Source organism: Giraffa tippelskirchi, chromosome 7, assembly GCF_054371585.1.
Source record: "Giraffa tippelskirchi isolate mGirTip1 chromosome 7, T2T-mGirTip1v1.2.pri, whole genome shotgun sequence".
Lineage (NCBI taxonomy): Eukaryota > Metazoa > Chordata > Mammalia > Artiodactyla > Giraffidae > Giraffa > Giraffa tippelskirchi.
In genome coordinates, this window is record NC_137281.1 from 8,708,929 (window position 1) to 8,721,149 (window position 12,221).

The 12,221-nt window shown below is 52.4% G+C and overlaps 1 protein-coding gene across 2 annotated transcripts in view; it reads left to right on the forward strand.

The window, feature by feature from the left end:
• SLC8A2 (solute carrier family 8 member A2) overlaps positions 1-8,843 on the forward strand; it is a 36,481-nt gene extending 27,638 nt beyond the window's left edge. Inside the window, exons 9-11 of one of the 2 annotated variants that reach the window (XM_081505819.1) lie at positions 956-2,954; positions 3,215-3,299; positions 8,501-8,843. In XM_081505819.1, coding sequence (XP_081361945.1) covers positions 956-1,332 — 377 coding nt within the window. In that variant the 3' untranslated portion in view covers positions 1,333-2,954; positions 3,215-3,299; positions 8,501-8,843. Of the gene's footprint in view, positions 1-955; positions 2,955-3,214; positions 3,300-8,500 lie in introns of those variants that run through there. The other variant, XM_081505820.1, reaches the window with a different exon arrangement.
• The last annotated feature ends 3,378 nt before the right edge of the window (positions 8,844-12,221 follow it).

A 12,221-nucleotide genomic window follows, 5' to 3' on the forward strand; every position in this document is an offset into this window, starting at 1 on the left:
CAGAAACTAGGCAGGGGACCCCATAGATTCAATATGTCAACTGAATCCTCGCCCCAAGGCAGATAATGAGATGTCCCATAGAAGTGGTGGGAAATGGTAAAAACCAGAGGATAGATTCCATACAAAAAATGTGGCAGGGCATTGAAGAGACGGGTGATGGGAGAGGGTTTTATAGACTAAGGTGAGGACTTGATAGAAATCACATAGCAGGTATAGAGAGAAGTGCTGAGTTCCAGAGAGTGGGTAGTGGATCCAGACATTGCATGCAGATCTTGCATGCAATCCATGGATCGTGCACTGCATGCAGACCAATCCCTTAGAAAGCAGGCAGTGGATCCCCTAGAGACAGGTGATGAGTTCCAGAGAGCAGGTAGCACATTCCATTGGATGCAGACCCCTTCCATAACAAAGCAGGCAACTGGGCCTGTAGCCAGCAGGCACAGGTCTTGCAGCTGACTTTGGGTTTCCCTGGTGGCTCAGATGGTAAACAAATCTGCCCTCAATGCGGGAGACCCAGGTTCGATCCCTGGGTCAAGAAGATCCCCTAGAGAAGGAAATGGCAACCTACTCCAGTTTTCTTACCTGGAGAATCCCACGGGCAAGAGGAGCCTGGTGGGCTACAGTCCATGGGGGTCACAAAGAATCAGTCCCACACGACTGAGCGACTAACACTTTCACTTTGCCCCCTGAGTGGGATCACCAGAAGAGGGAAACCGTCTGGTTTCTACCATTTCCCACCACTTTGGTTCTATGGGACATCCCATTGGTGGCTTTGGGATTCAGTTGACATATTGAATCCATGGGGCCCCCTGCTGGAGCTCGGACCACACTGGATCCTCGGGGTCAGCGGGGTGCTGGTGGGTCTATCTGGGAACCAGGTGACTGACATGCTTGCGATGGGGGGAGGGTGTCACCCGCTGAGCCCCCTCTGACCCTCGGTGTCCCCGCCCCGCAGACACGTTCGCCAGCAAGGTGGCGGCGCTGCAGGACCAGTGCGCCGACGCGTCCATCGGCAACGTGACGGGCTCCAACGCCGTGAACGTGTTCCTGGGCCTGGGCGTGGCCTGGTCGGTGGCCGCCGTGTACTGGGCGGTGCAGGGCCGCCCGTTCGAGGTGCGCACCGGCACGCTGGCCTTCTCCGTCACGCTCTTCACCGTCTTCGCCTTCGTGGGCATCGCCGTACTGCTCTACCGCCGCCGGCCGCACATCGGCGGCGAGCTGGGCGGCCCGCGCGGCCCCAAGCTCGCCACCACCGCGCTCTTCCTGGGCCTCTGGTTCCTCTACATCCTCTTCGCCAGCCTCGAGGCTTACTGCCACATCCGGGGCTTCTAGGGCCCTCCGCTGGGACTCGGCCTCCAGCCTCGAGACGGCTGCATCCGTGCTGGACTGTATCTCCTTGGTCCTCCGGAGATGCAACCTCCTCTCCGGGGACTCGGCCGCCTGTCCCCCAGGGACGTGATCGCCTCCCCCACCGCCCCCACCCCGTCCTCCGTCCCCACTAACAGCCTTCACTCTTCCCCTCCTGAGCCTCCCCAGGTCCTCCTGCAAAGAACGGCTCCTGCAGTCACCTGCAGCTCCTGCCCCCGTCCCTGTTAGTTACTGGCTATGTTCCTGGAGAAATTTCCACCTCAAGGCCCCTCCCCCGAGAACCCTCCCCCATCTGTGACCCTCTCCTCTCTCCCGAGACTGCCAGCCTTGCTCCATCCCATAAGTCCCCGATCCTCAAGAGGAACACCCCCCACCTCCTTCCAGGAACCTGTGCCCCAGGACCTCAGAACTTATCCCTCCCTGAGGGGCACTTGAAGGAGGCCGGTCCATCCTAGGATGTCACGGATCTCAGGCCTTCCCCCAACCCTCAGGGAGCTCCGTCGGCCTGGGGGGGGGGATAGGGGGACAGGTGGGTGCGTGCATGGGGGAGGGGACACACCTCCCTCCTCCCCCACCTCCGATTTCTCCACTCAGGCCCTTGGGAGGACGCTAATTCTCGAGGCTTGGAGAAGGGGGGGAAGGGGAGACGTTTGGGGTTTCAGAGCTGGAGGAGGCGCACTTTGGACCTGTAACTTCTCACATTCCAGAGCCCCCACGTGCCTCCACTACCTCTGAGAGCCCAGCCATGCCTTGGCGGGAAGGGGGCCTGTGTGTGTATATAGTGTGTTTGGGGGAGGGGGGATGCGGGAGGGTGCATGACTCGGGGAAAAGGGGGGTGACAGACTTTTCTTTTGAGAGGGCAGTAGATACCCAGAGCCGTGAGAAGCGGCTTTGGGGAGGAGGCCGGGGATCCACGGGAGTATAGCCAATCTCCCCCGACAATCTAGAACGCTCACTTTGCCCTCAGTGCCAGCGAATTCGGGCAGGACCCTCGAAGAGGAGACCGAGGGTCCCAGAGGACCAATGCTACAAGCCAGCAAATGCTGCCACATCTCTGCCTGATGGGGAGCAGGGGTGGGTGGGAGGGTGGGATGGGGGTCGGGGGGTCTGGGCGGGCGTTTTTAACTTTGGAGGCCACCTGTGTGTTGGTTGGCCATGTACATTTTCTTACTGTTGATGCTTCCTGCCCAAAGGACATACTTGGGGTGTGAGGAGTGCTGCCTACTTCTTGGGACCCTGAGGATGACTCTGCAACCCCCATAACACCCTGCTTCCCACCGGTTTTTAGCGTCCTATCCTCCTGTTGTGCATCACCCCCAACATCCCAGACCTGTTGCCCACTCCCTTCTCTACTCCTAGCTCATTAGCACTAGTCGCTGTCTCTTTGTAATTTCTGTAAAAGTTGCCATAAAGCTGAAATTCTGCCTGGAAAAACGGCCTCCTCGTGGGAAGTTGGAATTCACGACGAGAGAGCTAATGAAGTCTTTGAGATTTGGGCAACTGGAAAATACACCAAGTAACCTGGGTTTTTCCATGTTCCCAGCATCCTCTGCAGGAGACACCCGCTTGCACCAGCCACTCTGAAGGTCCGCCCAGAGCTTCCTTTCGACACGCCCCAACTTATTACCCGGGAGCTTCACTAGCCACGCCCCCATCCTTCACCCAAGAGCTTCCCTCACGCCCCCTCCACACAGGCGCTTCACTGGCTACGCCTCACTCATTAGCTAGAGCCTCACCAGTACCCCCCATCCTTCACCCAAGAGCCTCCCTGGCCACACCCCCTCCACCCAGAAACTTTCCCTAGCCACGCCCCCATTCCCTCCTCCACAAACTCTTCTACTCATAGGGTATCCTGAGAACACAAAAGAGGAGGATCCTGCGTTGCCTGAGGAAGAGAGCTGGGGTTGATGGGGGTTTCCTAAAGAAATCAGGTAACTTTCTCAGAGGATTTGTGTATGTGTGTCCCCGATAAAGGGCACAGCCTGTTTGAAAGTGTCCAGCCTTGTGAGTTAATGACTGTTTGGTCGTCTTGCAAGTGGTTGAATCCTACAGGCAAGAATGGAGTGTGGACACGTGGGGAGTGGATCTGGGAGGGAGGGACTGGACAGTGTGAAGAATTTTCAGCCCAGAGAGTGAGGGCTTGGAGAGCCAAGTGGGGATAAGTACAAAGGATAGGCTTAGAGGATTCAGGTGAGTTCATGCGGAACTTGAGATGCCTGTGAGACATCGAGAGGGGACATCAGGGTGAAGAGACATCCAGGGGGTACCTTGAGCTCAGCCCAGGTAGCTGCACTTGAGAGAGATTTGGGATTTGTTGGCAAGGAGGTGTCACCAAGCCACAGGAGGGGGTGGGGCTGCCCTGGGGCCTGGGTAGCAGAAGAAAGCACTGCCTTGAGGACCCCTAACGTCTAAGGGCCATGTGGAAGGTGGGAGACCTGTCGAGGAGAAGAAGCCAGAGAAGTTGGTGGGAAACCAGGAGAGTGTGGCACCTGAAGCCAAGAGAAGTTTCTAGAATGAGGGCGTGGTCAGCAGGACCCAAGGCCATGAAGAAGTAGAGGAAGATGACAGCTTAGAGGCTCCCCTTGGGTTTAGATCTTGACTTGAGCAGTTGAGGGGAGAATGTGGGGGCAGAAGTCAGACTGAAGTAGAGTGATGAGGGGGTAGAAGGTGGGGAAACTGAGTCAGAGCCTGTAGATCAGACTTTGGAGAATCTTGAGAGAAAGGGAGTTTCTAGAGGAATTTATGGGCCTGAGAGGGCTTTTCTTGAAAGATGGGAAGAGGTGTGGAGCAAGAGGGCACTGAAGGCAAGGGCTCTGAAGCTGGTGAGGACAGTGCCAACAGCAGTGGGCATTAAGGAGTGCCACGATGCTTGCAGTGTACTGGGCTCAGCCTTATCTGGTCTGCCATCGGTCCTCAGAGTCGCTCCCTTCTACCAGTGAGGAAACTGAGGCTCAGAGAGAGGAAGCAACTTGCCCAAAGTCCCACAGCAAGGAAGGGCAGAGATGATGTCCAGGGTGCAGAACAGGAGCAGGATATCTCTAATTCTACCAGACATGAACCAGGACAAGAGGGACAGAGGCAGGGAAAGGTGTGAGCCTGGGGACAGGAAGAGGAGTGGGGTCTCAGCTTCAAAGAAGGGCATCTCCAGATCTTGGGATGTGGGCACAAGAAGGAGCATCACAGATGCCCGTTCACCCCACTAGCAACGCCATGTTCCTCACCTGGATGCAAGGGCTTCCAAGGGGCAGCTTGGGAGCAATTTGAATTATTTGTCATAGGAGATGACATAACATAATGATTTAGTGTCTTGGTGCTTCAGTTCCTTCATCTGGAAATTGGGGATAATATAATAATATTAATAAGATGGGGCTTCCCTGGTGGCTCAGGTGGTAAAGAATCTGCATGCAATGTGGGAGATTTGGATTCAATCCCTGGGTCAGGAAGATCTCCTGAAGAAAGGAATGGCTACCCACTCCGGTATTCTTGCCTGGGAAATCCCATGGACAGAGGAGCCTGGTGGGCTACGGTCCATGGGGTCACAAAGAGTTGGAGACGACTGAGCGACTTTAACAGTTTCACTTTCAATATGATAGGAATTAATAGTGCCTAATAATAATAGGAACTAATAATAAGAAGTCCCTGTTTCACAGAATTATTGTGTTTAATTGTATGACTATTGTATTAAATATACATATATATTTTTTAGACTAACAACAGTAAGAGCTTAGGCAAGAGGGGAGGGGTCTACAGAAGATGAGGTGGTTGGATGGCATCACTCGCTCAATGGACATTAAGTTTGATCAAACTCTGGGAGATAGTGAAGGACAGGAAAGCCTGGTGTGCTGCAGTTCATGGGGTCACAGAGAGTCAGATACGACTTAGTGAGTGAACAACAAAGTAAGAGCTTAGTAGTTGGGAATAGTTATACTTTCCAGGTATTTTCAGTTTACTTGTTCATTTACACACACACACACACACACACACGCCATCCTGAAACAACTAGCCTCAAAAGGACAGAGAAATGCAACACTTCCCATGAACTGTTTTGTCACCTGAGTCCTGGTTGTTCAATCATCAAACCCAGGGGACAAGAAACAGACTAGGGGGAGTATGCCTTCCTCTCCCTGCAGACCCTGGGATTCTTTCATTCACTTGTCCATTTCATTCACATGCACACACGGGTGCCTGCCTTGTGTCTGGAACTGTGCATGGCACACTGCAGTGACCAAACTGTCGCTGGGCCCTGTTCTCCCCAGGCTGACACTGTGGTAGGGGGACAGATTCCCAACAGGGTGCCAGAGGTGGTGGTCTCACTGGGACTTGTGAGGGCAAGGACTCTGTAGTAAGACACAGCAGGACGCCCATGTCACTGAACTAGGTGACTCAGGCAGGTGTTAAAAAGGAGATATTAACAAGGCTGTGCACAGTGTAGGGAAACAGACAAGGGATGGTGGGGCAATCTGGGGCTAGAAGATAAGATGTTCCCATTCCTATCCTGCCAGGCTGGTTTCTGGAACCTGGAGAGGGTGCTCTGTGTAAGCCCTCATAAGTGTAAAATGTTAGTCGCTCAGTCGTGTCCGACTCGGCAACCCCACGGACTGTAGCCCACCATGTTCCTCTGTTCATGGAATCCTCCAGGTAAGAATACTGAAATGGTTGCCGTTTCCTTCTCCAAGGGATCTTCCCGACCCAGGGATCAAACCTAGGTCTCCCGCATTGCAGGCAGATTCTTTACCCTTTGAGCCACCAGGGGAGCCCCATAAGAGCTTCCTATTCATATCTTTTATTAATAGCAGTTAGGTATGAGTTTAGATGTGACTAGCAGGGATCCAAAATAGTAGTGGTTTAAATAAGATTAGAATTTATTTCTCTCTTGTGTAACAGTTCACAGCTGGTACGGCAGCTCTATTTCAGGAAAGTGAAAGTGTTAGTCGCTCAGTCCTATCCGACTCTTTGCAGCCCCAGGGACTGTAGCTCTTCTGTCCATGGGATTTCCTAGGCAAGAACACTGGAATGGGTTGCCATTCCGTTTTTCAGGGGATCTTCCTGACCCAGGGATCAAACCCAGGTCTCCTGCATTGCAGGCAGATTCTTTACCGTCTGAGGTGCCAAGGAAGCAGGCAAAGTAGCTGCTCTGCTTGTCACTCTGACATAGCTGGAATATGACCCTCATCTAGTTGGTCCAAGATGGTGCACCTCCATGACGTCATCATACAACCAGAAGGAGGGAGAGGGGAGGACAGGTCCCGGATCCACCGTCCTCTGTGAGGCTTTGACCCGGGAGTTCCACGTATTGCTTCCTTCTGCATCTTATTGTCCAGATCTGAACCATCTGGCTTCATTGAGCTGGAAGAGGAGCTAGGGAAAACGTAGTTTTAGTTCTGAGTCATCATGCTAAAAGTCATAGAGGATTTTTAAAGAAAGATGACAGATTGGATGTTGAGGAGCAATGAACAGTCTCTTCTGCAGAAAGCTTTGCAGAAACTCATAGAATTGATGCTCTGAAAAGCAATCAGATTCTAGGTATGAAATCACCACTGAAATTAATGCCAAAGAGCCCCAGATTCTTTGTATCGCCTGCTCTTTTTTTAAAAAAAATTTTATTTTGTATTGGGGTATAGCTGATTAACAATGTTGTGATAGTTTCAGGTGAACAATGAGGGAACTCAGCCATACATATACATGTATCCATTCTCCCCCAAACTCCCCTCCCATCCAGGCTGCCACAATTGAGCAGAGTTCCACATGCTATACAGTAGGTCCTTGTTGGTTATGCGTTGTAAATATAGCCATGTGTACATGTCCATCCCAAACTCTCTAACCGTCCCTTCCCCTGATCCTTCCCCCCTCCCTGGCACCCATAAGTTTGTTGTCTGAGTCTGTGCATCACCTGTTCTGAGATTAAGGTCTTCATCTGGATCCAGTCCTGATCCTCTAACGTTCCCAGACTCTGAAATGTGCATTTCCTCTGCTTCATCTGTCTTAACAGTTTCCCAAGTCCTTAATCTATTTCTTTCAAATAAATCTTCAGCCTAAAACCTCCCCCTAATCCCTCAATTTCCTCACCCACCTGTCCGTGACACGCCAAGCATCTCATTCTGGGTTCGTGTTGTTACCTAACAACCACCCCAAACTTAGCAACTTAAAAATGACAGGTTATTATCTCTTGTGGTCTTGTGGTTGGCCCCAGTTCACTTAGGCTCTCTGGGTGGACTTGAGGTCTCTCACGATTGTGATCAGCTGTCAGATGAGACTACAGTTATCTGAAGGCAACTCACTAACTCCTAAGATAACTTCCTCACGTGGCTGACAGTTGATGCTGACTGTCAGCTGAAAGCTGAGCTGGGGCTGTTGACAGGAGCCTGTGTTTTTCTTGACAATTTCTGTTTCCCCTTCTTTTGGATCTTGTCTGTACACGGCTGTCTCCCTCCCCACCACCCTGTCTCTCTCTTTCCAGAGGTCTCTGTCTCTCTTTGACCCTGTCTCCTCCATTTCCTTGATTTCCCCTCTGTCTGTGTGTCTCTGCTTTGCTTTCTCGATTGTGTCTTCATGCGTTCCCTCTTTATCTCAGTTTCCAAGTGTCAGTCTCCCCCCACCTCCCCTGTGTCTGTGTCCCTCTGTGTGTGACAGTTATCTATGACTGAGCAACAAACCACCCTGAAACTTGGTGGCTTCAAACAATGATCCTAACAATTCTATGTGTTGCTGGTGGTGTTGGCTGAGGTCACCATGTGGCTGCGTTCATCTTGGAGCTTGGCTGGGGTTCAAATGTGCAAGGTGCCTTCATCTGTGGCTGGCAGTGGGTACTGTCTATGGGCTGGGCCACTTCAGCTCTCCCTGGAGCCCCCTTGGCTTAGTGAACTCTTTATGGCATGGTGTCTGGATTCCAAGAGAGCTGCTTGGAAAGCTGTAAGCCCATGTCTGCCATATCCCCTGGGTCAAAGCACGTCACAGGATTCAAGGGGCGGGGTAATAGACACCACCTCTCGGTGGGTGGAGAGGGTGCCTAGAAGAAGGGGAGGAGTTGTTGGCCACCATCCGTGGTAGCCGCCCCCCCCCCAGAAGATATCCACGTCCTAATTTCTGAAGACTGTGAATGTGTTCACTCATGTGACAAAACAGGATTTTGCAGGTGTGATTACGTTAAGGATCTTGAGATGGGAAGATGATCCCAGATCAGCCTGGATCAGTGTGGATCCTCAGAAGGGGGAGGCAAACAGGAGATTATACCACACACAGAGGAGGAGGCCGTGTGAAGATGGGGCAGAGATTTGAAGATGCTGGCCTTGAAGACTGGAGCAATGTGGCCACAAACCAGGGAATGTTGCAGCCCACAGAAGCTGGAAGAGGCAAGGAACTGATTGTCCCCTAGAACCTCCAGAGGAGTTGCAGCCCTGCTTGATTTTGGCCCATGGGGACTGATTTTGGACTTTCAACTTCTGAAACTGTGAGAGAATAAAGTTGTGCTGTTCTAAGCCATTGACGTTGGGCTGGTTTGTTACAGCAGTAACAGGAGTCTAATACAACATGTCTAAGGTTAATTCACCACTGCCTCTTGTCTGTAAGTTTCTATAGATCTCTATATCTTGAACTCTTTTTTTTTCAAATTATGATAAAATACACTTCACATGCTTATAATTGAGGCTTCCTTGGTGGCTCAGGTGGTAAAGAATCTGCCAGCAAAGCAGGAGACCTGCGTTGGGGAGATCCCCTGGAGAAGGAAATGGCAACCCACTCCAGTATTCTTGCCTGGAAAATCCCATGACAGAGGAGCCTGGTGGGCTCTCGTCCATGGGTTTACAAAGAGCTGGACACGACTTAGTGACTAAACGACAACAACAACACTTCACATAAAATGTACTGTTTTAGCCATTTTCAAGGGCACAATTCGGTGGCATTTCGTACCTTCAGGATGTTGCGGAACCACCATCACTGTCTAGTTCCAGACCTTTCTCATCACACCCCACCTTCGAGCAAACCCTATACCCAGTCACTCCCCATTTACCCCCACCCCACCCCTGCCCCAGGCAGCCACTAATCTTCTTCCTGTCTCTGTGGATTTGCCTATTTTGGGTATTTCATGTGAATGGCATCCTACGATATGTGGTGTTTTGTTTTAATGTTTAAATTTTATTCATTTATGTATTTTTGCCTGTGCTGGGTCTTTATTGCTGCGAGCGGAGGCTACTCTCTAGTTGGGGTGCGCAAGCTTCTCATTGTGGTGACCTCTCCTGTTGCGGAGCACAGGCTTCAGTAGTTGTGACACCTGGGCTTAGATGCTCCACGGCACGTGGGATCTTCCCACACAGGGGATCGAACCTGCATTAGCAGGCAGACTCTCAACCACTGAACCACCAGGGAAGTCCAATACGTGGTCTTTTGTGACTGGCTTCTTTCACGCAGCATGAGTAATGTTGTCAAGGTACATCCACGTGGTAGCATGAGAAACTGAACCAATAGGATGAATGGATAAACAGATAATAAAAGATTTATTTTAAATAATTGGCTTATGTGATTGTAGAGGCTGGAAAGTCCAAAATCAGTGGAACTCAGCGAAGCACCAAGGTTGCAGCTCAAATCTGAAAACAGTCTGGAAGCAGAATTCCCCTTTTCTTGGGGAACCTCAGTCTTTTTTTCTTAAGGCATTCAGTGGATTGGGTGAGACGCACCCACATTATGGAGGGTAATCTCCTTAACTCAAAGTCAACTGATTTCACCGTGACTCCCATCTGAAAAATACCTCTGCAGCAACCATCTAGGCTGGTGATTGACCAAACAGCTGGGCATGATAGCTTAGCCGAATGAACATTTACAATTAACCATCATAGCCAGGAGGGAGGTATTCCCTTCTCCTTTTACCTCCCTTTCTGCGCATCCACCATGTCCCTGGTTGGCCACTGTGCTAGGCTTGTTTGTAAGGTGATTCCAGGAAATACTGGAGGAGAGACAGAGAAGGAAACCATTAAGGGGTGTGTTGACGAACAGGTCACCCCCTGTGGGCAGTGAGGTCCACTGGGGAATCTAGAACCCTCTTTGGGAGCCCAACCTGGAGTGAAGAAGTTGGGGTCTTTATTAACTCCCAGCTGACGAAAGGGAGGGCTGCTTCATTCAGTGGGGAGTTACAGGTGCCAGTGTTGGGGGCTGCTGTTGGGTCAGAGGGGTGTGAATGGGACTTCCCTCTTCCCCCAGGAAAATGCATGTTAGTTGCTCAGTTGTGTCCAACTCTGCGATCCTATGGACTGTCGCCTGCCAGGTTCCTCTGTCCATGGGAGCCCCCAGGCAAGAAAACTGGAGTGGGTTGCCATTCCGTTCTCCAGTTCTCCAGGGGATCTTCTCAACCCAAGGGATTGAACCCAGGTCTCCTGCATTGCAGACAGATTCTTTACCATCTGAGCCACCAGGGAAGCTCCTTAGGCACCAAGGAATGAGGGGGGATGCAATTGTGCCCAGGTGTCCCCCTCCCCTGACCCCACACCCCCAGCTCCTTCTCAGCACTCAGCTTCTGCAATCCCAGCAACAGGGATGGGCTTGCTCCTGGCATCTCCTCTGTGTCCTCCCATCCCCCTGAGGACTGAAGTCAGACTCTCGGGAGGACTTCCAGACAACTCAGGTCTGGGGGTGGGGGAGGGCTGAGAAGGCCTCCAGGGGCTCCCGGGGTGCCTGCCCGCTAGCTCCTCCTCCCCTTGCCTTCTCCTTGCAATTTTCTCCCCATAAGGTGGAGGGAAGGAAATGTCAAGGATGATGGATTGAAAAGGGGCAGCTGAGGTCAAGAGAGGAGGGACCGCAGGGTGGAGGGGAAGGGGAACAGACAAGAGGCAGGAGGGAGGGAGCAGGGGAGGGAGAGGGCCCAGAACAAAACATCATCGGGTGTGGGGAGGGTAACAGAGAGGGAAACCAGAGCCCTAACACGCAGCGCTGAGGAAGATGGGAGAGGCTGAGAGATTCCGGCAGAGATGGTGCCAGGTTGAAAGTAATCCTCCGGCCTCTTACCCAGCACACAAAGCCGAAGAGAGGCTGCCACTTGGAGATGCACAGGAGAAAACCAGAGATTGAGAGACGTAGAGACAGGATCTGAGCAGGGCAAGGCGGGGAGAGGGAGAAATGGAGAGACTCAGACAGGGGGAGATAGAGAGACCCAGGGACAGAGACAGACAGATCTAACAGTCCCCAGGGACCCACGGTTGGGGCATAGAGGTGGAGACATGGAGAGAAAAAAGAGATAGAGAGATAGAGGTCCCCAGAGAGAGAGATGGGGATGGGAGTGGGGGTGAGGAGACAGAAAAAGAAAAGCAAGGAGATCAAAAGTGAGAGTGAGAATGTGTGAGAGAGATGGAGATAGAGACACGCACAGAGAGAAAAAGATGCAGAGACAGACGGATAGACCGACAGACAGACACACAGCCAAGGACACAGTGAAAGAGGAAGGGGAGAGGAGGCGGATGAGGAAAAGGAGTGAAGAGGGGAGACTCGAAAAGAGACAGGGAGGCAGATGCAGAGAAAAAAGCAGAGAAAGGCCAGAGAGGTGGGAAGGGGGCTGGGGCCGGGGGAGAGTCACGGCCTGTGCCCCTCCCCCACCGGGGTCAGGCCCGGTCTGCCCCGTGGCCTCTGCCAAGCCATGGCTAATGGTATGATTGATTGGCGGGGCGGCAGGCAGCAGGTGACAAATGAGCCGCGGGAGTCACCAGCTCTGGTGATGGATGGCCTGGCGGCGGGCAGGAGGGGCGGGCGTGGGCTGGAGGGGGCGCCCACCAAGATAAATGTTTCCTTCTCCTGGAGCCGGGCCAGGCACAGGGGGAGGAACTGGCAAGGAGTCTACGAGAGGCCTGGGCAGCGAGGTGCAGGAAGGCAGAAAT